Source organism: Neurospora crassa, linkage group VII (assembly GCF_000182925.2).
Source record: "Neurospora crassa OR74A linkage group VII, whole genome shotgun sequence".
Lineage (NCBI taxonomy): Eukaryota > Fungi > Ascomycota > Sordariomycetes > Sordariales > Sordariaceae > Neurospora > Neurospora crassa.
This window is the reverse complement of record NC_026507.1, coordinates 4,108,917-4,132,739: the sequence shown is the minus strand read 5'-3', so window position 1 is coordinate 4,132,739 and position 23,823 is coordinate 4,108,917. Positions and strand designations below refer to the sequence as shown.

General features: G+C 52.4%; 10 protein-coding genes across 10 annotated transcripts; 5 read left to right on the top strand and 5 right to left on the bottom strand.

The window, feature by feature from the left end:
* Positions 1 to 398: 398 nt before the first annotated feature.
* On the top strand, positions 399 to 1,618 carry NCU05875 (hypothetical protein; the record flags this gene model as incomplete). The annotated part of the gene is made up of 2 exons (XM_954773.3): positions 399 to 458; positions 531 to 1,618. The coding sequence occupies 2 exons, from the start codon at positions 399 to 401 to the stop codon at positions 966 to 968; spliced, it is 498 nt and encodes a 165-aa protein (XP_959866.3). The 3' UTR covers positions 969 to 1,618.
* A 2,065-nt stretch (positions 1,619 to 3,683) lies between these two features.
* Positions 3,684 to 6,072, top strand: NCU11306 (cytochrome P450 2C30). The gene is made up of 3 exons (XM_001728181.2): positions 3,684 to 4,331; positions 4,399 to 5,305; positions 5,374 to 6,072. The coding sequence occupies exons 1-3, from the start codon at positions 3,929 to 3,931 to the stop codon at positions 5,771 to 5,773; spliced, it is 1,710 nt and encodes a 569-aa protein (XP_001728233.2). The 5' UTR covers positions 3,684 to 3,928; the 3' UTR covers positions 5,774 to 6,072.
* Positions 6,073 to 6,708: 636 nt separating this feature from the next.
* On the top strand, positions 6,709 to 8,035 carry NCU11307 (CCC1). Its single transcript, XM_001728182.2, has one exon. The coding sequence runs from the start codon at positions 6,924 to 6,926 to the stop codon at positions 7,845 to 7,847; it is 924 nt and encodes a 307-aa protein (XP_001728234.1). The 5' UTR covers positions 6,709 to 6,923; the 3' UTR covers positions 7,848 to 8,035.
* Positions 8,036 to 9,255: 1,220 nt separating this feature from the next.
* Positions 9,256 to 12,172, top strand: gh13-6 (glycosylhydrolase 13-6). The gene is made up of 2 exons (XM_954771.3): positions 9,256 to 11,446; positions 11,509 to 12,172. Exons 1-2 carry the CDS (start codon positions 9,633 to 9,635, stop codon positions 11,657 to 11,659), a joined length of 1,965 nt encoding a protein of 654 aa, XP_959864.3. The 5' UTR covers positions 9,256 to 9,632; the 3' UTR covers positions 11,660 to 12,172.
* On the bottom strand, positions 11,794 to 13,500 carry NCU05872 (hypothetical protein). The gene is made up of 2 exons (XM_954770.2): positions 13,114 to 13,500; positions 11,794 to 12,962 (listed from the first exon to the last, which is right to left on the bottom strand). Exon 2 carries the CDS (start codon positions 12,940 to 12,942, stop codon positions 12,289 to 12,291), a length of 654 nt encoding a protein of 217 aa, XP_959863.1. The 5' UTR covers positions 12,943 to 12,962; positions 13,114 to 13,500; the 3' UTR covers positions 11,794 to 12,288.
* An 88-nt stretch (positions 13,501 to 13,588) lies between these two features.
* On the bottom strand, positions 13,589 to 14,498 carry NCU17284 (hypothetical protein). Its single transcript, XM_011397100.1, has one exon. It carries the CDS (start codon positions 14,410 to 14,412, stop codon positions 13,720 to 13,722), a length of 693 nt encoding a protein of 230 aa, XP_011395402.1. The 5' UTR covers positions 14,413 to 14,498; the 3' UTR covers positions 13,589 to 13,719.
* Positions 14,499 to 16,184: 1,686 nt separating this feature from the next.
* On the bottom strand, positions 16,185 to 18,066 carry NCU05870 (hypothetical protein; the record flags this gene model as incomplete). Its single annotated transcript, XM_954768.2, has 3 exons — positions 16,185 to 17,328; positions 17,391 to 17,483; positions 17,547 to 18,066. 3 exons carry the CDS (start codon positions 18,064 to 18,066, stop codon positions 16,241 to 16,243), a joined length of 1,701 nt encoding a protein of 566 aa, XP_959861.2. The 3' UTR covers positions 16,185 to 16,240.
* Positions 18,067 to 18,951: 885 nt separating this feature from the next.
* On the top strand, positions 18,952 to 20,173 carry NCU05869 (hypothetical protein; the record flags this gene model as incomplete). Its single annotated transcript, XM_954767.2, has 2 exons — positions 18,952 to 19,115; positions 19,284 to 20,173. 2 exons carry the CDS (start codon positions 18,952 to 18,954, stop codon positions 19,855 to 19,857), a joined length of 738 nt encoding a protein of 245 aa, XP_959860.1. The 3' UTR covers positions 19,858 to 20,173.
* Positions 20,174 to 21,609: 1,436 nt separating this feature from the next.
* Positions 21,610 to 22,081, bottom strand: NCU17283 (hypothetical protein). Its single transcript, XM_011397099.1, has one exon. The coding sequence runs from the start codon at positions 22,029 to 22,031 to the stop codon at positions 21,699 to 21,701; it is 333 nt and encodes a 110-aa protein (XP_011395401.1). The 5' UTR covers positions 22,032 to 22,081; the 3' UTR covers positions 21,610 to 21,698.
* A 123-nt stretch (positions 22,082 to 22,204) lies between these two features.
* On the bottom strand, positions 22,205 to 23,457 carry NCU17282 (hypothetical protein; the record flags this gene model as incomplete). Its single annotated transcript, XM_011397098.1, has 2 exons — positions 22,205 to 22,987; positions 23,380 to 23,457. The coding sequence occupies 2 exons, from the start codon at positions 23,455 to 23,457 to the stop codon at positions 22,205 to 22,207; spliced, it is 861 nt and encodes a 286-aa protein (XP_011395400.1).
* Between the last annotated feature and the right edge of the window lie 366 nt (positions 23,458 to 23,823).

Genomic DNA, 23,823 nt, shown 5'->3' with positions numbered 1-23,823 from the left:
CCACTTAAGTCGATCTCGGGTATCGACAAACATCATGGGTTGAGAGCAACAGCAACAAAAACCACCTCTCAAACGAACCCACGGCCAAGTAAAGCAGCTTCAGGAGAGATTAGGGACACATGTTCCTTAAATGGAGTCTCGAGTTACACCCTCCAGGCGCACTCTCGGCTTCATTTCTCGTATCGACTACACCAGACGCCCTTGAGATATATCGGCTCTCACATGCCTACTACACTGCGTACTTAGGCACTCACCGCATGAGTGGCCATTTGCGTCACGAGGTTGTTCTAGCTCCTCTGCCTTCACTTCTCTCGTCAGTCACTCTGGCTACACTCTCTCACAGTTTCTGGGTGAGCCCTTGCTAACGTTACCTCTCCCAGTGCTCACTCCCTCACCCTATGATCCATCCCTGCGCGGCCCGCCCCGTTTCCCTGGTCCCTGGGTGTCTAGACTACACCGTAAGTAGTTCATGGATGGCTGACATCACGGGGCCCAGAAAGACAATACACCTCTCCGATGTCTGAGTCAAGGAGGAAAAGTACTCCCCCTCAACAGCAGCCATCTCTGCAGCCAATCGCGCCCACATCACCATCGACAAGCTGAAGAGTTGTACCGCGACCAGAATCCTCCAATCACAACCCCAAGTCGCCCTCCAAAGGATCAAAAGCCATCGTCACAATAGCGGCTTGCATCGAACAAGAGCAGATTTCGATTTCCTTCCCCACCAGCCGTCTTGGGTATCAACACCTCCACTGGCCTTCATACTGCTAGCTACCTACTTCGGCCGTGATGCGTCTCTCGGTCCCGATGGCAGACGCAGACGGGGCGCCACCGCAAAGCCTCTCCGCTGCATGTGTGTGATACGGACACCAGCCCGAGGAAGGCCTGTCGGCCATTTTCATGTCAGCGTCTCGGCCTCTTTGAATGGCGAGGCGGACGGTCTTCACCCGTACAGGGTCGCTGCTTAAGCCATTGTGTAACGGAATATGCCAAAGGCCAGCATCCCCTTCCCACTGCACCCATCCGCCTTTGCGCGCATAACGCCACGGAAACCAAGTCACCTTGTCCCTCAAACGACAGTCTGTTGTGCTCGAGACTGTCTCGCTGTCAAAGTATGCCAGGGACTACCCATACCAAATCTTCCACTCCTTCTCCAGCTCCAATACAACAGCTCAGGGTCATTGACTCGGAGCAGGTCAGTTAGCAGGTATTTTCCCTGATCCATTCGTACCAGATGAACAACCTACGCCAGTGGCTTTTCAGCAGACAATTTGGCGTCGAGATGATGCCGACTTTCGGGATAATCCCAATGTCGTGCAACACCGCCATCCTTTATTTTTACTTTCGGCACAGCACGCCAAGTGGTCAAGATGCCATAGAGACCCCGGCCACGTCAATACTCAGAGCAGCACCCCAAGCAGGAAGCCTTTGGACTGTGATGTGTAATTGCCGGTCTGCTCTTTGCATACCCAAACTGCTTCCGCATCAACACAAGGCATGTGTCGTTCGCGACCCTCACCAGGGTACTTGTTCTTGAACACGGCATTCACCTCGATTCTGAAGAACCCCAGTTGGATTGAAACCTGCTGAAGAAAAAAAGAAGAAAAAGAAGAAAAAAACAAGCAAAGGAATCGGAGAAGCAAGGGGAAGTGCTAGGCTCACCTCCGCCATGTCATGGTCACACCGCGTTGCGATCTCGGGTGCAGAGGTTCCTACCTCTGACCATCAAGCCATCGTTACCAGGATATGATTTGTTGGACCTATGCTACCTATGTTGGTTACCCCATGGCTCGTCAGCTTCATTCACTTTCTTGAGGCGGCGCCTGAGCCAACCATGACTGCCAGCGCAGCTTCGCCCATAATGGGCCATTGTTGTATTGTTGTATCTTTGGACTTGCTGCTCTCATGTCAGCCGCCAATTGTGCTCTCCACTCACTTCTCCCCATCTTCCCCCTCCGGGGACGGCCCATTCGGCTCCTCGGGCCCGGGTCTCCCTTGCTCACCCGAATCAAGTCAGGGATATTGAAGCCCAAGCCCAAGTGGGCAAGCTTATTGCACATGCAAGTAATCGCCAGGTTCTTGAAAGGTGTACTATGAAGACAACCGTCCCAGGGCCTCTGTGAAAAGTAGTGTATCAGATGGTTGTTTGTTTTTTTTCCCGTCTTATACGTTGCATGAGGATCGTACAGGATGCTCTCCCGTGTGTGTGCGAATCATAGCCGCGCCTAGACATGGTGTGCAAGTTGATTCGTTCGCTTCGGCCCTTTGGCATCATTGCCGTCCAACAACACACACCTTTACACATCCCAGGCTACGGACATTCCCCAAACTTTGGTCCTGCCGTCCTGTTCTCGAAAGACGGCGTTTGGGCCAAGCTCCCTACGTATCCATCTTTCTTTGGAATTCTTTGCGCCGGGTTTACACATAATTCAGTGACTACATAGCTCCAACCTCATGCCCAGGGAATGCCCCTGTCATATTTCTGCCCCATGCTCCCTGCTACCTATTTTTGACCTAGACATACACTCTCCCTAGACAGCAGCCTCGTCCAATGTCGAAGCTGTCAGAGCGGCTGTGGCGTCCATACGCTGGGAACACGGAGCAGCAAAATCCTCAGAGCGGATTGGACTGCCTGACCCCGAAAAGGCAACTCCACGACTATCAAATGTCTCGACTTCGTGTCGTTCAGCAATCAGAGTCTTCAGCCATCCTCTCTTGGGTGTGTACCTTGTTGTTTGTACTCCCATTCTCCTGGAGTCCACGTAGTGCAGGGAGTGGGCGACAACAGCTGGGGGGATGGATGCAAGCGGCAATACCTACACCTACCCTGGAATGCCCAACTCTGCTTCGTGCTGTCTCCGGACATTGTGCTCGCTACTTCTGTTCCTGCACTGCAAGCTCCTAGCTTTGTGCCTCGCTCGTGATGAGGAAATAGACTCAGGCTGAATCAGCATTCTGTCGGACAGGTACCGTTTGCGGCTTCGGTCTGGTGGCCACGCAATTTGGAACATTCCCTACACAGACCCTTGTTGGTCGTTTAGATGCGCGTATACCTCGTACGATGGAGGTACTTACCCAGCTGTCGCCAACCTACCGAGCTGCCTTTACTCGCTTCTCACGAACCAGGAACTCTTGATATCTATTGCCTGATAAGCATCTTACCCCGGACTGACGAGCGACTGTCGACAACTGGACAACCGGTAACCAATATCTTTTAAATGGCGCCAACTCCCTGAAGGGGGGTTTCACTTATGATCATTGGAAGGAACCCAAAGGCGGGAAACGAGGAAGGAGGGGGTGGGGCGTATCTAGTGTACGGCCTTGCCCACAAGTCGCCGCAGTTGGTTTGGGGCTGAAGACTGGACTTTTGTTCTAAGCTGTCACCGCTTTGGTCCACAGCCAGTCCTCGACTTACTTCTTCTTATGTCCCTCCCTGCTGGAACAGAGATGTCTCGGCCTCCGTGTCTGTCTTGTGGCTGGAATGCATGGAAAAGATTTAAGTGTGCCACTCCCCGCCTCCGGCCCTCCCCCCTATGTTAGACCTAGGTCTCGTTCTCTCTTCCATTTCTTCTCTGGGTTTTGAGCGAAAAGGCAACTAGCAAGAGTGTATAGGTACTTGTCGTCGTTGACACTCGTTGTCTCTCATCAACTTCATCGCCGTCCCCACACTCAACTCATTTCCTAGCTCAGCCTGACGACGTCCTTCTTCAGCCCCCCAGGTTTGGTTTCTACGTCGCCGCGTATAGTTCAGACCCGCCCGAATCCCATCGATCGTATCTCACCTCATCCACAGACAACACAGTGAAAGAAAGGACCCCTACTCTACGCCTCACACTTGTGAACTACATACAAGACCTGCCCACGCAAGGCAGGACTGAACTTGTACCTTACTCATATAGTTGCCGTCGGTCATCTCGTTCAGCCCATCATGGAGACATCCAACCTTACGCTCTTACTCCTCTACCTCGCCATCCCGTCTCTCCTGATATCCGCCGTGCAGCAAATCTTATCATGGCGTAAGAGGACTGCCTTAGTGGGATCTTCGGGGAGCAAAGCCAAGTTCCCCGGCCCGCGCCAGTTTCCCATTGTTGGACGCATCCACGACCTGCCACGCTTCTCGCTTTGGCTCAAGTTTAAGGAGTGGGCAGACGAGTTTGGCCCCATCTATACGACTTCGGTCCCGGACGCCACCTTTGTCATCATATCAGATGAAAAGATTGCCGAGGAGCTCTTGGTAAAACGGGGACACATCTATTCCGGACGGCCGCAGATCCGGAGCTTGATTGGCCATAAAGAGGGAGTGGTTTACAGTGCTTTGATGGATCGTCATGGTGAGTTCTTGTTTTTTTTTTTTTTCCACTGACTTGAGGCAATGTTTGCTAATGAGAGCATACCTAGACACCTGGAAATCTCAACGCAAATGGGCTCACGCCGCCATGGCCGCTGCCTACAAGCACCACTTCTACGGGCACGTTGAGTCGGAGATGCGCCGCTTCCTGGTCGTGCTGCTTTTCGATCCGGATCGCTTCCTTGACCATACGCGCGAGTACTGTGGTCGTGTCATGAGCCGCCTAGCCTGGGACGACGCCACGCAGGGCCGCCTGAACGGGGAGAGCGCCGACAAGACTCTACATTGCATGTCCGTCTCAGGACCCATCACCAACACCATGACGCCATTGTGGTCTTTGCCGGCCAGCATTAACCCATGGTACAAGTACGAAGTCAAGAGAGAGGCCGAGTTGAGGCAATGGTGGTTGGGCCTGTTTAGGAAGGCTAAAGAGAGAATGAGGAAGGGTGAACTACCAAGCGATACGTGGGCGTATAGGTATTTCGAGCAGATGGTGCAGGATACGGCGCCATCGATGCCTGCCACCGCCAGAGCCCCCGGTCCAGATGTCAAGAACGCCGAGAGGTCCCCTTCCACAGCGGCTCAGGAAGAGGCATACGAGAAGAAAGACGCACTCGACCAACCCGAAAAAGACGAGACCTTTGCCTCGTGCATGATAGGCTTCCTCAACCTCGTCGGCGTCGTCACCATCTCGGGCCCACTCAAGTTCTTCCAGATGGCCATGGCTCTGCACCCGGAGTGGCAACACAAGGCGCAAGCAGAGATTGACGAGGTGTGCGGTGACCGGATGCCGACCATGAAAGACTTTGATAAGCTTCCCATTCTCCGAGCCTGCCTGAAGGAGACGGTCAGATGGAGGAGCGGAGTCCCACTTGGCGTACCACATCAGGCGGAGAGGGATGATGAGTTTAGGGGCGTCAAGATCAAGAAGGGCACGATCGTTCTTGCTTGTGAATGGTATGTCTTTCTTGGTTCCTTCTTCCCGTATTTTCGAGCATCACTAACACTAACACTTCGGCACACAGGACCCTCAACCGCAATCCCCAGAAATACCCAGACCCAGAAACGTATAACCCAGCCCGCTACCTTGACCCTTCCTATCCAACTTTCCAGGCCCCCCTCACGCGCTACCCCAACTTCCGCGAGGGATCCTCCATGCACTCGTTCGGCTGGGGCAGGCGCACCTGTCTCGGGCAGAACATTGTCGATGACGAGATGTTTGTTTTTGGCGCGGCGCTTCTGTGGGCATTTGAGGTTACCCCAAAGACATGTCCAGTCACAGGCAAGGAGGTGCCGATTGACACGCACAAGACGAATAGTCATGTCATTTTGGAGCCGGTTGATTTCCAGCTGGGCTATAAGGTGAGAGAGGGGAAGAAGGAGTTGATCCTAGAAGGGGGAAAGGAGTTTTTTGGTAAAGTGTAGAGGTACCTTAAGCTTGAGATGCAGGTTGAGGTGTATGATGATATCATAGTAAGGTTGGATGAGATGGTTTCTGACTTTTAGCTGTTCATGTCACTAGCGACTTTTTGGATAGGTGGTTAAGATATGGTTGGACAATGTGTTTGACAGCCAAGAGGAGGTACCATGCTTCGCAAGAAGGAGTACTTTGGGGTTTTTGTTTGTGAGGTGTTACTTTTTTCTGTTTATAGAATCTGTCCTTATCCACCAGGTGCTATAGATTCAACTGTCTGGGACTGAGATGAATCGAACTGAGTCTTCTATGCATTGGTACTCCTGGATTGAAGGAATTCACATGCACAACGACGAGACATGACAATGTTTCAATTGCATCCTCACTGCGCTGGAACGAGTGGGTCTTTTCCCAGGGGTACGCCCCACCAAAGTAAACAAAGACAAGACACCGAAGGACGGACAGCCAGCCATTCCTGTCACGCACACCAATGTAAAGCTTACCAACAACCAGGAAGAACCCTTTGTGAATGTCCCTCTTTCCTACCTGGTACAATGATGACCGCCGTGCCGCAAAGTGTCTCTGCCTTGCTCTAGCTTCCTGGAGCATCTCGCAGGCTCGCAAATCAACATCAAGGAAGATGAGGAGGATGACCAAGGTGAAACCCGCCGACTGCCAAAGATGGAAAAGTTCAAAGGTGAGGAGAAGGGTGAAAAACCGAAATGCAAGAGACATGATTGGGTGTCTGGTTAGTTTTCCTGTTTTGACTTGGAGTTCTCTTGCCTGCACCAAGATCAAGCTTGGTTGCGTTCACCCCCAGCCCGCAGATGCTGCCTCCTTCTGTCCAATAGGAAGATAGGAAATGGTCAGCATTTCCAGCCCCACCCCAGGGTGAAGTCACATGGATGGATCACCTTTCACATCACCTTCCACCTTCCTCAGTTTTCTGATATCAAACGGCCTTTGCTGTTTCTTGTTTTCACGCCATCTTTTTGTTGCACCCATCCGCCTTCATTGAACACTTCCTTTCCATCTCAAATTCTGTACTGGAAACAGCCACACGAACCAATACATTTCCAGGCACAAATCACAAGTCAACATACAACCACAATCTCAACTTGAACCAAAACATCATCACCGACCCGACCAACAATAAACACCATGACTTCATCACCAGAAACATCGCCACTCCTCGGCCCTAGACCTACAACAGCCGACCTGCCCCCCTCAGAATATGAACCACACAAAACCCGGCCCGGCTCAATTCGCAGCCTGCGTTCCTGCCTCACCAGCTCCTCCATCACAGCCACCGCCGCCGCCGGGCCGTGTCCGCGCCAACAACTGCCGTCTAAGCCTTCCGACAGCGCCTCCTCCTCGTCGTCGTCCAAAAAATCCAACACCTTTGACGGCCTTTTCCGGGACATCATCCTCGGCTTCTCCGACGGCCTTACGGTCCCCTTTGCCCTAACCGCCGGTCTTTCCACGTTGGGATCCACGAAACTGGTCATCATGGGCGGCCTAGCCGAGTTGTTCTCGGGGATGATCAGCATGGGCTTGGGCGCCTACTTGGCGGGCGTGACGGAGCGACAGCACTGGGAGGCGGAGCATGCGCGCAAAGCGTGGGAGGTGTCGAACCTGCCGCAGCTGGAGCAGTCGGAAATTTTGGCTATTCTGGAGGACGAATATGGGGTGTCGCGCGCCACGGCGGCAGCGCTGGTGCAGGATCTGTGTCGAAAGGGGAACGAAGAGAATCTGGTGCGGTTTTTGATGGATCTACAGGTGCGCATGATGGAGCCGGACCTCAATCGGGCGTGGGTCAGTGCTGGAGTGATGGGCCTTAGTTATTTTGTGGGTGGTCTGATTCCGATGCTGCCGTATTTTTTTATGGAGAGAGCGAGGGAGGCGTTGTGGGTGTCGGTGGTGATCACGGCGTTGATCTTGCTTGGGTTTGGCTTTGTCAAGAATTGGGTGACGATTAGGACGAGGGAGGCCGGGGTTTGGGGAGCGGTGCAGACGTTGATTATTGGGGCGTTGGCGGCGGGGACGAGCTATGCGATTGTGAGGTTGTTGGATTCGGACCATTAGGGGGAACGACTTTGATTGTTGTTGGTTGGTCATGATGTACATGGGCATGTATGGGTTTGGCGTTGGGGTCAGCAATTTTCGGTCAGGCATGTCGTATAACAGCGGCGGCGTTCAAGGCGTTCCATTGGGAGGAAAGGTCGGGCAAAAGTCAATATCTTTGATACCAATGATATTCAATTCATCTCTCGTTGATGATACCTCTAGCTTGTGATGCCTATTAGGTCCCATGTTCCCTCTTCTACTTCCCTAGTCCGGCCTGGTGACACTCTTGATCAGAAGTCGGGTTAGGGTTTAACTGGGATAAAGTGTATGGTAAGTGTTAGTGGTGTCGGTCATGTTGGTGATGGTAGAGATAGCAGATACTGAGTGCGTGTGCAAGATGATCCTTCCTCCCTCGCATACACCACCATCCGTCCGTTATCAGTCCGATGGGAACTGTAATGCTTCAATTATCCCTTGTGCCTGACAAATGAGTTCGGACAGTCATTGTCAATAGATTGGAAAATCACAATCAATCCGGACGTAACGACCTACACCTCGACTGTAGGTAGGTATGCAATGGCGCTAACACCATCCACTGAGAGCGCTGCGCATGCACCGCCCGACGGGACCGAAGCCCGAGCGCCCAGGCTTCCCGTCCGTTCCACGCTACCTATTTGCCGGCCGGAAGCGACGCTTTATCCGCGCCAGGGCAGCGAGCGGGTTGGAATCTCGAGGAATTCCATCCACTTCCAGTTGCAATTGAATTCCCCATCCATCCATCCATCCAGCCAGCCAACTCCTCCTCGACACCTCTCCTGTCCCCGACCATTGTGACCCCCGCAATGCGCTACCGTTAGTACCTCAGTGTACCCCGCGAAGCCACGAGGCTCCCAACCGTCATCCGCCTGGAGTGTTTTAGACCCTCTCGACCGATGGCACCCGTCGGCCCGTCAGACACCGTCGCACGCCTTGCGTAGTGTTCTTCAAACCTCGTAAAACACAGACCTGGAAACAGAAGAATCGATGATCTTTTGCCGATCCTGACTTTCGGTGTGGGTGGGTGGCTTGGAAGAACATCGAACTTGGTCCATGGAACACGCGGAAGGTGGTCGATCATCAGGGACCCGTGGGGCGGCCGTTGCAGCGAGCATCCCGGCGAAGTGTTTGGCTGCTGATGGGAAGCCAATGATGGCCCATTCTGCAGTGCAAGATGGGGTCAGCACAGGGGGGCGTGGAGACCGCCAATACGAAGCTCGATTTCCACTGGGAGATGCCCTGGTGTGCGAGGCTCGGCAGAGATCCCGATGGACAGAATATTGGGTATCTTGAATGACGATGGACGGTGATCAGATGGAAGGGGATGATCAGGAAAAATGCCAGAACTTCAGCAAAGAAGGGTGGGTGTCAGGAAGAGGTTCAAGTATTACCAGTCCTCCGGATCACCAAGTCGAGCCACGGATCAAACAACGTGGAGGAACATCCTTCCAACAGGGACCACCATCACAGGACATTCGAAGGTTTCAAACGCCCGAAACAGAACCCATATTTCTGTCGACAACCCCAGATTTCCGATCGTCTCACCTCATCCCGGCACCGCCATTTCCACTTTCTCACCACCACTGCCACAGCCTTCACCACCACCACCACCATGGAGATGGAAGCGGTCAAACCCCGTCCGCATGACCGTTCGTGTATCCACCAGGTCAAAATGTCTATATGTAAACATCTCATCCCATCTCCGTCATCTCTCACAGCTACGGCCGCTCTAACCATCTCACCATCTCAACAACCCCGACAGCCAAAATGAGCGCCTTCCTCGGTCTCGTCCCCCAATATCCCAGCCCAACCCTGGAGCCACCACCACCCTACGGCGGCACATCCTCCCAACTCCGGCCCCTCCGTCATCGCCGACCTGCTACTTCTCTCCCCAGCACTTACACCCCCTACCCGCCAGACGCACCATGTCCGCCCAACCGCACCATGGTCCAGGGGTTCGAGTGGTACTGCCCTCCGGATTTCCAACACTGGCGACGCCTGACCAAGATCATCCCTACGCTTGCCCAGCTCGGCATCACCCAGATCTGGATTCCACCCGCTTGTAAGGCCAGCTGGAAGACCGGTAACGGATATGACATCTACGACCTCTACGACCTAGGCGAGTTCGAGCAAAAAGGCTCTCGCAAGACGAAATGGGGCGGAAAGGAGGAACTCCAGCAGTTGGTGGCCGTCGGAGCTCAATACGGCGTCTCGGTGCTCTTCGACGCCGTGCTCAACCACAAAGCCGCCGCCGACTTCAAGGAGCCCGTCCTCGCCCGACGCGTGAACCCCAAGGACCGACGGGTGGTGCTAGACAGAAAGCCTACAGAGATTGAAGCCTGGACCGGCTACGATTTCCCAGGAAGACAGGGGATGTACTCCCCACTCCGCTGGTCGGCGCGACACTTTACGGGAATTGACTACGACGACCTGCGCAAGGAAAACGCCATCTGGAAGTTTGAAGGCAAAGAGTGGGCCGAGGACGTAGACGAAGAAAACGGAAACTACGATTACCTCATGTTTGCGGATATCGACCATCAGCACCCCGAAGTAAAGCGGGATCTTTTCCACTGGACATGGTGGCTGAAATCCCAACTGCCCCAACTCGGTGGATTGCGATTAGACGCCATCAAACACTACTCCTACTCCTTTGTCCGCGAATTTCTAGCCAACATCGACCGCCACGTCGCTCCTGGACCCCCTGGGAGCCCAGGGACGTGGTTCATCGTGGGCGAATACTGGCGCGAAGATTCCGAGTTTCTCGCGCGGTACATCGAATTTATGCACCACCGCTTGTCTCTCTTCGACGTGCAATTAGTCTCCAACTTCTCCCGCATCTCTTTAGCTTCCGAACACCTCCAAGCCTCTCCCACCGGTGGTGGTGGTGGTGCTCCCGGGATCACGTACGGCAGCCGCGACACCGACCTCCGCACCTTATTCGACGACACCCTCTGCATCTGGAAACCGCACAACGCCGTCTCCTTTGTCGTTAACCACGACACACAAAAGGGCCAATCGCTCGAAACGCCCATAGCGCCCTTCTTCATGCCCCTCGCCTATTCGCTCATCTTACTTCGCGCCAACGCCGGTGTGCCCTGCGTGTTTTGGTCTGATCTCTACGGTTCCTTTGGCGTCACTTCCAATGACACCCCTGCCTCCGAAGACGCCGCGTCTCCTCGAGATACGCCCCTACCGGATCCCCAGCACTGGAAGCCACCAATGTGTGGCGGGCAAGTACTTCCAAAGTTGATGCTAGCGAGACGGTTGTGGGCGTACGGGACGCAGTACGATTACCTGGATCACCCGCATTGCGTTGGATTTACGAGAACGGGGCATTATAGTCAGTCTGGTGGGGCGGGCGTGGCGTGCGTGATGGCCAATTGGTGGGAACATGCTAGCAAGAGGATGTACGTGGGCGTGGAACATGCGGGTGAGGTGTGGACGGATGTGCTCAAGTTTTGTCCGGGCGAGGTGATGATTGATGAGTCAGGGTGGGGAGTGTTCCCTGTTGCGGCGAGGAGCGTGGCTGTGTGGGTCAGTAGAGATGCTGAAGGGCGGGAGGGGGTTGATGCGTTTGAATTGTAAGTTACACCAAAAATTCCTCGGACGTGTTGACGATGCTAATGCGATGATACCTACCTAGGGACACCGATGTTTATGGTTTCAACCAGAGGCATCAGGAGCAGGTGTACGAGAACCAGAGGGGCCCAGCAGTGGAGGAAGAGCCAGAGGATTGGATGGTTGCTGCGAGGGGGGCAGCGGCCGAGTACTTGGCCATGACAGGATCTGATTAGACGTGGATGGGAAGGCGACTGGACGTTGAAGCCCTGGCGGTATGATGTCTAGGTCGGTTCAAGAGATGACGGTGGTGATGAACAGGCACTGGTTGCCACATAGAGAAGTATCCCATGTGCATAGAGGTATGAGACATAGTCATAATGTAATGCTTATTACCAGTACTACAGTAACTTTTCAACGTCCAACGTCATTAGGATTACCAGCGCAGCCATCTCCACACAACTCCAGATTATCAACGAAGTCCCGGTGTCCATCTCCCTCGTCTCGTCCCATTGTTTGCCGCATCAGCATCATGGCTTCCCAAGTTCTCTTCTCCAACATCCAATCGTCCTCCTAAAGCTGCCCGATCAAGCATCCATAACTCCCAACACCCACTCCTGAGTCCTGGCATCCCGCCCCCACTGATACACTACACTGCACTGCAATGCGTACCTAGTACAATTCAAGCCCACACTGGTACTTTGCACCTTCTCGTATACAGACTCTCCCAGCACGCACGTGTCCAGCACCCTTCTTTCCCGAGTGGACAACAGATAGACAGACGGCGGCGAGGGGAGTAGGGTCAAGAAGGGGACTTGGTAGGTAGGGCGGATTCTGGTCGGGTACCTAGATTGAAGATGAATGTTTAGGAAGGGATGATAGCAGTAGCAGTGGCGGTCAAGGTGGCAGTGGCGGTCAAGGTGGCGGTCCGGGTGTTGATTAGAGTGTTGGTCTCAGTCATGGTAAAGGTGTTGGTCAAAGTAACAGTTCGAAACGGAGGATTTCGAGTCGTCTGTGGCCTCGGTCGGGGTCGAGGACGGGCGCAGCCAGCAGTAGCAGTAGCAGCAGCACGCTGATGAACCCCTCCATTTTCAAGAGTTGCATCATCATCATCATCCAGAACCACGCAGAGATTGGCGGAAGTAGAGCAGTCATAGATCATGATGTCGGAGCATCGAGCGTTGTCGGGGCTAGCTCGACAGGCCTCAACGTGAGGAGTAGCGGCGTTGTCGGGGGGAAAATAGTTGGGACCATCGGCGATAGGACCCTGATATGCGCCTTCATTTTGGCCATCACGGTCTTTGGGGAGCTCGATGTGGAAGGGCTCGAGCATCCAGAGGCCATCGGGGACATGGTCTGAGACATCATAGGGACCATTGGTAATCGGACTGCTGGTGTCGATGTGGATGGTGCTGGCGACATGTCGGGTTTTGGAGGGACCAGGGAGAGCGGCAACGCCCGGGAGGTTGTGGATTGCCAACCAGCCGAGGATCAATAAGAGTGCTTGGATGGTGAGCATTTTGATGGTTGCGATATTACCTAATAATGAATTAGTGTAATGATGTTGAGAGGACTGATACTTGGTAATATTGATATTCCTTTGGTTGAAAATACCTCCTCCAGCCAAGTAAATGAGACCCCGTGGCTTCAGCTTCGCGGTGTTGTGGTCGGAGACGGCGGGGTTACTTGCCTAACACGGGACTGGACAAGAAAGCTCACATAATTGATGGTATTTAGAGGTAGGTAGGCATATGATTTCCATCCATGACGGATGATTTCTTTCCTTTCTGTTAGGTACAGAAATGGCAAGTACCGCTGTTGTCCCGATACCTCTACCGGCCACCTCAGCAATTGTCTGTAAGTCAGGGAAAGAGCAGACGGGCTTTGACCGTCTGAGTTGCCAATTAGAGATGGAAAAAACCACAGCCGGTTCATGCCGCGCCTCGCTTTGATCGATTGTCGCCGCATGCCCATGTGTCGCAGCTGTTGAGTCCGCTGCGAGAAAGTTTCGTTGTCTCGCCTACCTATTTTTCCCCGCCTGTTATTCGCAAACAAATGAGTCGAAGCGACAGATCGGTACCTACCTAATTGTACACGCGGTAAAGCTATTTGACTGCCGTAGGATGCAAACGACCGGCAAGTGTAATTTGGTAATCTGGGGCATCTGGGAAGGGGTTTGCGTGCAAGTGCCCAAATAGGAAAGATGAAGTTATCGTCAATGCTTGGCATTTCCAATCATTCCGCTGTACCAATTTTTTGATGCTTTTCCTGCACAACACTACTTCTAGCTTGCGTACTAGCTAGTAGCATAGCTGAATGAAGTCAAAGTCAACTTTCCGCCACCTGACACAACTTCAATTTCCTCTGCGCCTTGGTTTGGGAAAATCAGTCCCGACAAGGACGTGACCCCTTCATCGTTCACAAACGCCTCGACCGAGCTTTGGTCTACATATATCGCCAGTTTCACTGTGCTCCCACCCGCTGGATTTGTTGCAGTCCGTACAGCGTCCCAAACTGCCTTGGGCCCCGATGCCAGGGCACCGTCTTGCATCTGCGTGAGGACAGTGACGACAGCGTTGGGTCCAAAGCCGGCGGAGTTGGCTGTATCAATCACGGAGCTGCCGGTCTCGATGTCACCCAAGATGGCACCCCCGGGAGGGTTAGGTTGGTACTTCCGGATTGCCACACCTCGAGCAGTCCATTGCACCAGGTCACTACTGGTGACATGGTACCATTCTGTTCCGCCCGAGCCGGGATCGGATTTGTTCCAGTCAGAATTCCAGAGGTAATAGAGATGCCATTCGCCTTCCCGAAAGAAGGGGCGTTGGGGGTCATTCATCCATTTCGTCGCAGGAGTAACATGGTAGCTGGGTCGCGTCTGGCCGGCAACAAGGGGAGCGATTGTAACCAGCAGGGAGAATGATAAGAGCAGAAAGAAGCGAAACAAGGGCTTCTTGATCCTTGGTGTAGAAGAGGGAGAGCTCGACATTGCGAGAAGAAAATAGATCGGCTCGAAAACGAAGAAATAGTAGCTCCAGAGTCGAGGCCGGATGGAAGAAAAGAAGTAGAAGAACTTACAAGGACCAACACTTTTATGACCAGTCACACTTTTAGTGGTCGCTTTGGGAAGATCATTCCAAGCATTAATACCGGTCATGGACTGCTGTATCAAGCGCCATGTTGCCAGAGCCGTCTGATTCAGAGTCTCTAGAAGACCAACACCTCACGCCACAACCACGCTAGGCACACTATGATGAGGCGATTAAGGGGGCTTCAGAGATTTGTGCGGACGGGAGGGAGGTATCACTGGTGCGAAGTAAGCTGCTTATCCCGCTTGCAAACTTGGCCTGCACCGGCACTTTGCTGCTCCCACGATCCATCAACGGCGGCCGGGGCCCGGGAATCCTGCCGGGACTTTGCCCAGCCGTCAGCGCAACGACAGATCAAAGAATCTCTTAGTTTGACCTTGTATATAAAAAACCAACTCAATGTGATTTGGAGGCAACGGACTAAAGATCGAAGGAAGAAAAGAAGCAACTAACTAATGAAGTGGAAATCGTCGAGTTCCCTTGAACGGCCGTGACTGGAGGTACCCGACCTCGATATGATGCCTGCCGGGATGGTGCGCTAACCTAAATTGTCCATGCATGTGGATACCTACCTCTAGGCGCCCACGTCCACGACCCCGCCCGCGCCAAGTCCCTAACATTCGCAACTGTTCCTGCCCGCGATGACAACAACACAGCCACCGTGACGGCATGATCGCATCGGGTTCTTCAAAGTCACGGAAACAGCAACCGACTTTTCCATGTCCGTTGTAATTCAGAGCTTTCATCGTCCATGGACTTTGCGGGGCACGGCATTCCCAGCAACCGGTATCCCAACACCTCTGGCGCACAACGGCTCTCCCTCAATGGCCCGATTGCCCGAACAAGCCCAGTCTACTAGTATGGTGCTGTTCGCACTCACACCCCGTTTGAAACGTTCCCGGAATATCAGCGAGAGGATGATTGATCCGATCGGAAGTCAAATTGGGCGTACAGGGAGAGACAAGCCTTCTTCAAGTGAAGAGTACGGTGGTACAACTTGAAAGAAATAACCGGTTGATGAAGAAAGAGCAGGACTGCTGCATGGTGATCTCGCTCATCAGTTATTCCCCAATCTGATGGGGAAGGTTCACGATGAGAAGGTTTCAGGTTGATTCAGGTCCTTCCACGTCGTTGACCAGGCCGAAAAGGAAGGAAATCGCTACCAGGCGGGACCTTTCCAGTCGTATCCCATCTGGTCCATCCAAGGAAACAGCTGATCAGATTTCATCTCTGGCCCGTCAACATGACTAACTGACTCAAGAATTCGCCCGGGATGGGATGGAAAGACGTGTTGGCGAGCTCGGCGATAGATGGACACAATAGCTGAGGCACCTGTGAAAGGTAGGTGTGGGTTGGGCACCTTCAACGTGTGGGAACGGAAGGAGCAGACGGATGATGTTTGGTGTACCTCTATCGAGCTTTCTCAAAGATGGAAGAACAACACACTCAATCTGTGTCCTGCGGAAAGCTCTGCCGGAAGTCACTTCAACTCCAAAAATCACACAATCGCAAAACCCATTTGTCACAATGTCGGCCAATCTGGGCCTGGGTCGAATAACGCAAAGCAGCAACGAATTTTCAGGATAGTAATGACAGTACAACAACGGTAACAAGCAGGCAGACACGATTCGACATTCAACACACACGGAAGTTCACGCCCATATTCCATCCCCGCCTCTCCACTCAATCATTCCAACGCTTCAACCACACGCTCGATCCAATGTCCTACTACTCTTCGACCTCGATGATCAGAGGGCGTCGTTTTTTCTTGTCAATCAAAGACTCCATGGACAATCCACGAGGAGAACCAGCCTTATTCTCTTGCACCGGAGTTGTGTCCTGTGAGCTTCTGCTGACCGACGTCGTAGACCAGGATTGTCCACTGTCACCGCCAAGTGACAGCCCTCCGAACATGGTCGCCACATCATCCGAGTCATCCACCGCGCCCATGGTCGACATGCTGTCCATGCTATCGGGAGACGCCTGTGCTGACAAGTGCGCATTGTAAGCAGAGCTCCCTCCTCCAATGTAGCTAGTCGCGTTCGTGTTGGAATCGTGGAGCTTCCTCTCAGCCACATTGTCAGTAATCCATCTCTTGATTGTCTGCCGCAGTGTGTCCAGCATCTTGTTATGGATATCCTGTCGAATCTTCTTTGCTTCAGCAACATTGACGCCGTCTTCGTCGTAGATGTCCGGGGCGCGCCACTCATGATAGACGTTACAATGGCCATGGCGAAATTCGACCCCGCTCGGATGGTTATCGATATACAACTTGCACAGGCGGCAAGTGGGCTTGCTGCAGCCAATATAGCGATCATAATCCGCCTCGGCAAAGAAGCGCAACGGTTCGCCCTCGCGCTGCTCTCGGAGGATTGAGTCCAGCAACACCAATTCAGCATGCACATACGGCCTGAATTTGCCCTTTGTGCACGCCTTGATCTTGTTTTCCACCGCACCCCGCTGCTCCTCCGGGAGATTGGTATTGCATGCTTGAGCCATCTTCATCTTGTCTGGAAAGCGTTTGATGATGCCATCAAGGGTGCGACGGACGTTTGGACAGCCAGTTCGAACGCTGGATGGGACAGGTACGACCTCAAAGTCTTCAAACAGCTCCCGACGCCGACGCCGCATCGAAACGAGTGTTCTGACAGCAATGTTGTAGGATTGAAGACGGCTAAAGGCGTGTCGCAGCTCGCTCCATGGTGTCTTTGAATTGGGATCTCTGTCGGCCCGGGCCTTGTCGCGGACGAATACTTGAAAAGAAGAGTTGTACAATTGATTGATGGTCTCCAGGAGCTCCCGCGTTTCGGTTACAACTGTCGATAACCTGTTAGTATGTTGACTGGGAGACAGAAGTATGTAAGATGTCATCACTTACAGATCTCTAGACCACTCGGTCCACCTCTTTCTTCTCGTTCGGACAACCAGGCAAATTTTCCGAGCGAGTTGATACTACGGGCAGCTTCCCGACCTGTATAGGCATCGCATTATTAGCCGGTGAAATTCTCTCCATGATACCCGTGAGTGCTCTTACTTTCAAAGGTATCTTCCTCTTCACATACTTTCACGCAGTGATTGATCCCTTCTTGTTTGGTCAAGTTCTTGATCTGCTGTTGGATGGCAGGCCGGTTAAAGGATATGACTCTTTCAAGAACCGCCCCAAACACTCCGTTCAATTGGTCGTCAGGAGTGCTTCCCAGTGTTCCCAGGATGTTGGTGATGTATTTCTTGACATCTTGCAGCTCCTCGTTGGTCCGCTGGTTGGATGCAAATCGATATTGAATCCCCCCAGGCTGGAGGACAGCGAATGCCGTCACACTTTTGCCTCTCAGTTCGCTGTCGCAGATCTGGCCGAGCTTGTTGACGAAGCATCGGAATGAGTCCCTCGATGATCTGCCAGTAACTGACTCGAGGTCTGCTTCCGGTTCCTTGACGCTGTTCGCGTCGAACTTGACTTCCTTAAGGCTGTAGAGCAAGAGAACCGCTTCGTAGAACCGGAGGCTGAGACCACGCTCCAGCGGGACAAGATTGGAGGGGAGATCGTCAGTTGACATCTTGTCAATGGATGGGAAGAATGGATAGGAAAGAAATCGGGTAAGTGAGGTCGCAAACAGAAAACAGTTGAAGAATTCTGGTGAGCTGATGATATGGACTAGGTCGAGGTGCGTCGTCGATGTTGAAGAAGGCGAGCTTTTCGGAAGTTTTTATACCATGGACAGCGCCAATTCCACCCATCGAGTACTTCATCCCCAGCTCATTGTGCCAGAGGCATCACCGTGAGGCCCACAGCGCAAGCGCGACCGGTTTCGTCGAGATTCGATGGCGATCTGAGGTTGGTGAGGCCCACCGCCGCGGATAATACGAGCCAAAAGCATGCCTCCACGCGCTGCCGCAGCCTGCGTAATGTGATTGACAACAAACAACAAGACTCTTAGCCCCATGGAGGTTGAAACAGGTCTATGCAAATGTTAGAGGCCCTTTTGCCCGGTTCTTACGCAACCGCGCGAGTCGAGGAAGCAGTTTCGGTTGCTCAGAGACCTGGGCTGAGCTGGGTCGAATGGAGGCAGGCTGGTCGTGCATTGGAGGCATGCCATTCTTTATCTACTTTTACGCCTTACCTCGACAATTGACAGCCTATCACCGTTTCATTTGCCTCTCTTTGGACCAATTAGAGGGCGTTGGAGGGCAAGATCAGGTCACATCATTGGGCCAACATTGTGGCTACACGCTGCCAATCCTACCACGCCAGTGGAAGCAAGGGCCCCATCACCGTCGTGGGCCTCGTAGGCCTCAGGCAGATTTAGCCTTGTTGGCCATGTGGATGATGTATCCAAAACACTTTCCTTGCTTGGGGTTCTACGGTTGGCGGTGGGCCGCGTGCATTAACAGCATGGTCTGAAGATAATGTTTCCATTGGGAATTCACGGTGTCAAGAAGCCATGGCGGACCCAGTATTTGAACCAAGAGCGCTGCTAAGCAACGGAACACAGTCTTGCCTGTCCCTTCCTGACTTCCAGGGGTTCTTCATATCACCTTGTTACTCACACCCGACGGAACTCTGCGTGGCTCCAACGGTGTCGAGGCCACCGGCAACCGAAGACACGTCTTGTCGTTTTCAGCGTCAGCAACCTTAGGACTGTCGGAACCGGAACCGCCTTGTCCGTCTATTGATCCGTTTCGAACGCCGCCATAACATATGCGCACACATTCACGCGATCAGATACAAGCGACGTTATCGACGCACAATTGTCATGTACAACAATCATACCAGGTCTGTCCACAACTTTTCAGTTGCTGAGGCCGGTTACCATCTTGAATTTGGCCCCAATCCCTGGGATGTCACTGTTGACAGCTCCGGTCAGGGTTTGAGCTATTCTGATCCGGACAGTCCTTGGTCGTCTTTCGCTCCAGACACTCCTCCTTGCGTTGGCATCGTGACTTCAGCTATGCCGTTGACTCCACAAGGATCTTCCTTTGGAATCAGTGGAGACGACCCTGGGGAAAACGAGCAACACAAGTTTCCCACGCACCACAATGAGGAGAAACCGACTGTCAACCCCAGTCATTTGGATATGAGCCACTATCAAGCCACGTACGACACTGAAATCCAGGACTCGGGCTCCTATATCAATACTCAGGCCTGCTCTTACTCCCCTTTTTCTGGCCTGGGGCCTTCGGGTCCCCCTCCTATCCCACAAACTTACTCGGAATATTCATTTGACCAACCCGTTGAAGCCTATCAGACCTCTGATCCCCCTTTGACTGGAAAACGAGATTTCAACCAATACGGTTCGGCAGAAGTAGCAGGAGCCCACCCTCCACCCCTCTACGCTTCATCATCATAGACGATGGATCCCGAACAGCCTGCGGTTGGAGACTTGGACCTGAGTCTAGAAACAGACTCGGGGTTTGATCCAAACAACATTGAAGCCCTACCACTCTCGGTGGGCCCAATATATGCTATTCCTGAGCAAGTTGGCTACCCACACAATCAACAAACTATTCCCTATCAACACTCGTTTCAACACCAATCTCCGGCCTGGCATCAACAACAGCCACCACTGTCTCTACCAGTTCAGCCCTCCCAGGACGTCCCCTCCGAGGACGACGATACCATGGAACAATCTAGCGACCAGGAGGAATTAGCGAAACTGACAGCATTTACCATCACTGAAACTGGCGAGTATAAATGCACTGGGTCCAAATGCAAAACTCAGCCAGTCTTTAAGCGAAAATGCGATTTGACGTACGTCCATATTCCGATTACGACACCTCTAACTTGTCTAGTTTTCCATGGTTTCGTCTTGTTGCCTTGTTTCTAATCTCTAACCTACCATTCTACTACAGCAAACACCAGAACAACCACCGCCGACCCCGCAAATGTCCGAGCTGCACCTACAAAGCCGCAGAAGTCAAAGACCTCCACCGTCATTTGTGGTCGCATCACCCGGTCTACGCTCGAACAGAAAATATTCCTGAGGAGAAAACGAAGTGTGATTACCCGGGTTGCGACTACAGAGGGAGGAAGGATAATGTGCAAAGGCACAAGGATGTCGTCCATAATAAGCGGAAAGAGGCTTGACCACTTTGAACCTGTTGGCTTCCCGGCGATGAGTATTCTGTTTTACGAGTTGCGATTCTTCATTCCTGCAGATTTTTACCATCTTGCATTGTTTTTCTGGTTACAAGGCTTGTGTCATGTTGACTTTGTTCCGAAAGGGACAGAGTTTCGATAGTGCGTTACAGGGGTACATTTTCCTACACTCCTTTCCTATCACTGAGTACGTACCTACATTGCTATTGGGTACCCTTGCTATTTGTCAGAACTTCAGAACCACCATAGGATCATTCATTCAGTATCTCAACCGGAAGTAGTACAGTATCCATTGTTATGTGCCCTTTATTCTGTTCATCCCATACCTCTAGCGACCTAGGAACCTTCAAGTGTGGTTACCCGGTGCGGTCTTGGGCTCCCGGAACAACCCACATCCCAGTTGTCCACGGGCCTCTCGCAGCAGCGTTACACCACCCTACCCAGTCCCCATCACTTTGTCCTCCATTCCACCAATGGCATTGTCAAGTTCCCGAAGCAGGCACGATGATGTGCAGACAGTTCATGGATAAATCTCGAGACCGTGCCGTGGACTGGTTGGTGGTCGGACTTTTTGCTCTTGGGCCTCTTGCAGCTTGGTGGGCTTGGCGAAGGTACCTAGTTGGTAGTACTAGCGCCGGAGGCCAGAAGTCGGGTCTTCAGGTGGTGACGACAGACAGACGAGTGTCTTTGTGGTGAGCAATCCCCAATTGGGAGTCCTGCGGCTGAATGCTTTGGTCTATGGTTTCGATAAAATGCCGGAGAGACCTGTAGCTTTTGGGTTCCGGTTGGACCGGCTATTCGGTCAAGATGGGTCGAGATGTCCTTGAGTGTCCGGCAGAGTGGAGACAGTGAGACCGTGCAAGTGGGGCCGGGCCCGGGGTTTGTGGAACTTCTTCCGGATTCGGGGAGGGGACCGGGGACCGGGGAACGGGAATCGAACGGTGGTAGGGTTTTTATAGCTATTAACCCATCTTTAACCCTCCCTTTCCTTATTTCTCTATATTTATGGACATAACCAGACTCTTCACTAATTAAGTAAGCTAGTGGTTATTAGGTTTCTATCGCCGCTCTCTTCCTTTCTAAGATTTGGAACTAGCCCTGTACCCCCTTCTTAAGCCTTGACAGTCTCCATATATTTCCGCTGAGGTACCTTTGTAGTAGCTTATGAACGAGGAAACGCCAAAAGTTCCGAAAATCTGTCAGAACACCTCTAGTAGGTTGAGGTCCATCTTGGCGCACCTCTTCCTGCCCCATTGTCCATTCGTCAATGGGACATCTCGCTAGTCGTTTCATCGTCAAAAGCCACCAAAACTGAAAGAACTGTACAGCAGAGACTTCGAGTGGAAATCCAAGCAGATCATCCAATTTGCTCGTGACCTTCAGTCCAGGACCAGAAATAGACGGTTCGCGGTCGTTTTCGTCCATGTCTGCGTCTCCGTCCGGGTCGTAATAAAGCCTCGAGGTTGTCAAGATGCATATTATTGTAATAAAAAGGATGCCAGCCACGAGAAAGCTTGCCATCCCTCTAACAAACGTCTTCAGTATCTTGACTTCTCTCTGTTGATGGCCATATTATTTGCCTGGTTAGCCAAGGTACTTTAGTCTTTACCGAGCGACAGGATACACTCATCAAGGCCAAGTCGGAAAGATCTACTTACACCTTGCACCTTTGCTCTTGTTGCATGTCTCTGGATCTTGAGCATGGATGAGAGCAGACTGACCATGATGAGGTTGACCCACGCCAGCATGGCGAAGCTAACGCCATTTGATGCCGTTGACCCAAAGCTGTTAACTATCCAAAGAATGGAAAAGACAAAGACAAGCAGCATGTTCCACAGAAGCGATAGCGTGCGAGCCCTCGGTAGAAAGGCTTTGGGAAAGAATTGCCTGACCATCCAAAACATGGGCATTGCCGTGAATAGCAGCGTTCCCCACGTGAAGGTTTGGATAGCACTTCCGAGGTGCTTCATGTCGCTACGCTCTATGGTCCATACCATGGGGTATTCGAAGCCTTTGTGTAAATCCCAGGCGTCAGGGTTCCTTACTTGCTTGATGGTGAAGGTAAGGTGGAGAGTGGAACGGACGATGGCCCACAGAGCGGCGTGAAGGATTAGCAAGTTGGCTGCAAGAATCTGACCTGGCTGGAACCTGTTAGCAGTGTTGCTAACACGGTTTTCTTCAAGAGTGTTACGATTGCGCTTGTCCTTCTTGAGTTCCTGTTGAACATGGCGCGCAACGTTGATTTGATGAAAGGTATAAAAGACGGTCAGGGTCGATCCAGCGATAGCTAACGAGTCACCAGTGATGAAAATCCGTGAAGGAAGGCCCGCAGGGTTTACGAGATGATAGAATGACGCGGAAGCCATTTCTGCGGTTTGTATCTGAGAAAGTAAAGGTAGAGGTATGCTGTCGTTAAGGTGGACGGGGAGCGGTCAATGGGAGCTATATTTGAAGGACGGACAACGGCTGCGCGCCAAATACATCCCGGCCAAAGCTTGTAGGTACCTCTAGCAAATAACGAGGAGATGGAAAGACTTTTGTTAACAAGGCTTTCTCGTTTAGGACACCAACTGTTTCAATGGAAACCAGTCCCCCCCCCCCCCCCCCCCGGTTCATCGCTCCGAACGTTTATGTCACACAACGTGGTAGTACCTTCGCACTGCCGACCGGAGTAAGATATGGTTCTCCAATTACATCTTCCGCAACGCCCCAACATGATTGATGCAGCAGTTCAAGCCTGAAATCATGAACGGCGCATCAGCATGACACCGACCAAGCAGCCAATGACCTCACGGAAGTCTAACACGGAAATTGTGGCACATGTATTGCACACTTGAGTCTTCAGCTTCATGTTGGAAATGGGGCGCAGTCAGTTTAGATTCACGGCAAAGCAAGTGGGGGTACCTGTAGGTATCTACAATCTTCGTCGGCTGTGTCCGTTCCCGAAACCGGTGAAGGCGATGAGCTCATATCATGGCAGTGTTTCCGCTTTGTCTGGTGCAAGCGTAGTGGTCATTGGTAACACAAAGATGTACGCGGGGTTAGGCACTAAGCCTGCTCGTGGATACCTACCTTACCTAGTACCTCTGGGTAGGGATGGGCTTTCAAGTTTTGAAAACCCAAAGTCGGCTTTTATATTTACTGACATACCATCTTGTCCTCAATCAGTATGAGCTGCTCAAACTACCTCTCTCTAGATAGTCTTCTATCTTACCTC

Excerpts from the sequence above, each read along its gene's own strand:
- NCU11306 (XM_001728181.2), top strand. The coding sequence starts at position 3,929 with ATGGAGACATCCAACCTTACGCTCTTACTCCTCTACCTCGCCATCCCG. Across the intron at positions 4,332-4,398 it reads TGCTTTGATGGATCGTCATG|ACACCTGGAAATCTCAACGC; the intron begins GTGAGTTCTTGT and ends GAGCATACCTAG. Across the intron at positions 5,306-5,373 it reads ATCGTTCTTGCTTGTGAATG|GACCCTCAACCGCAATCCCC; the intron begins GTATGTCTTTCT and ends TTCGGCACACAG.
- NCU17283 (XM_011397099.1), bottom strand. The coding sequence starts at position 22,031 with ATGGACGAAAACGACCGCGAACCGTCTATTTCTGGTCCTGGACTGAAG.
- NCU05872 (XM_954770.2), bottom strand. The coding sequence starts at position 12,942 with ATGCTCACCATCCAAGCACTCTTATTGATCCTCGGCTGGTTGGCAATC.
- NCU11307 (XM_001728182.2), top strand. The coding sequence starts at position 6,924 with ATGACTTCATCACCAGAAACATCGCCACTCCTCGGCCCTAGACCTACA.
- gh13-6 (XM_954771.3), top strand. The coding sequence starts at position 9,633 with ATGAGCGCCTTCCTCGGTCTCGTCCCCCAATATCCCAGCCCAACCCTG. Across the intron at positions 11,447-11,508 it reads GGGGTTGATGCGTTTGAATT|GGACACCGATGTTTATGGTT; the intron begins GTAAGTTACACC and ends ATACCTACCTAG.
- NCU17284 (XM_011397100.1), bottom strand. The coding sequence starts at position 14,412 with ATGTCGAGCTCTCCCTCTTCTACACCAAGGATCAAGAAGCCCTTGTTT.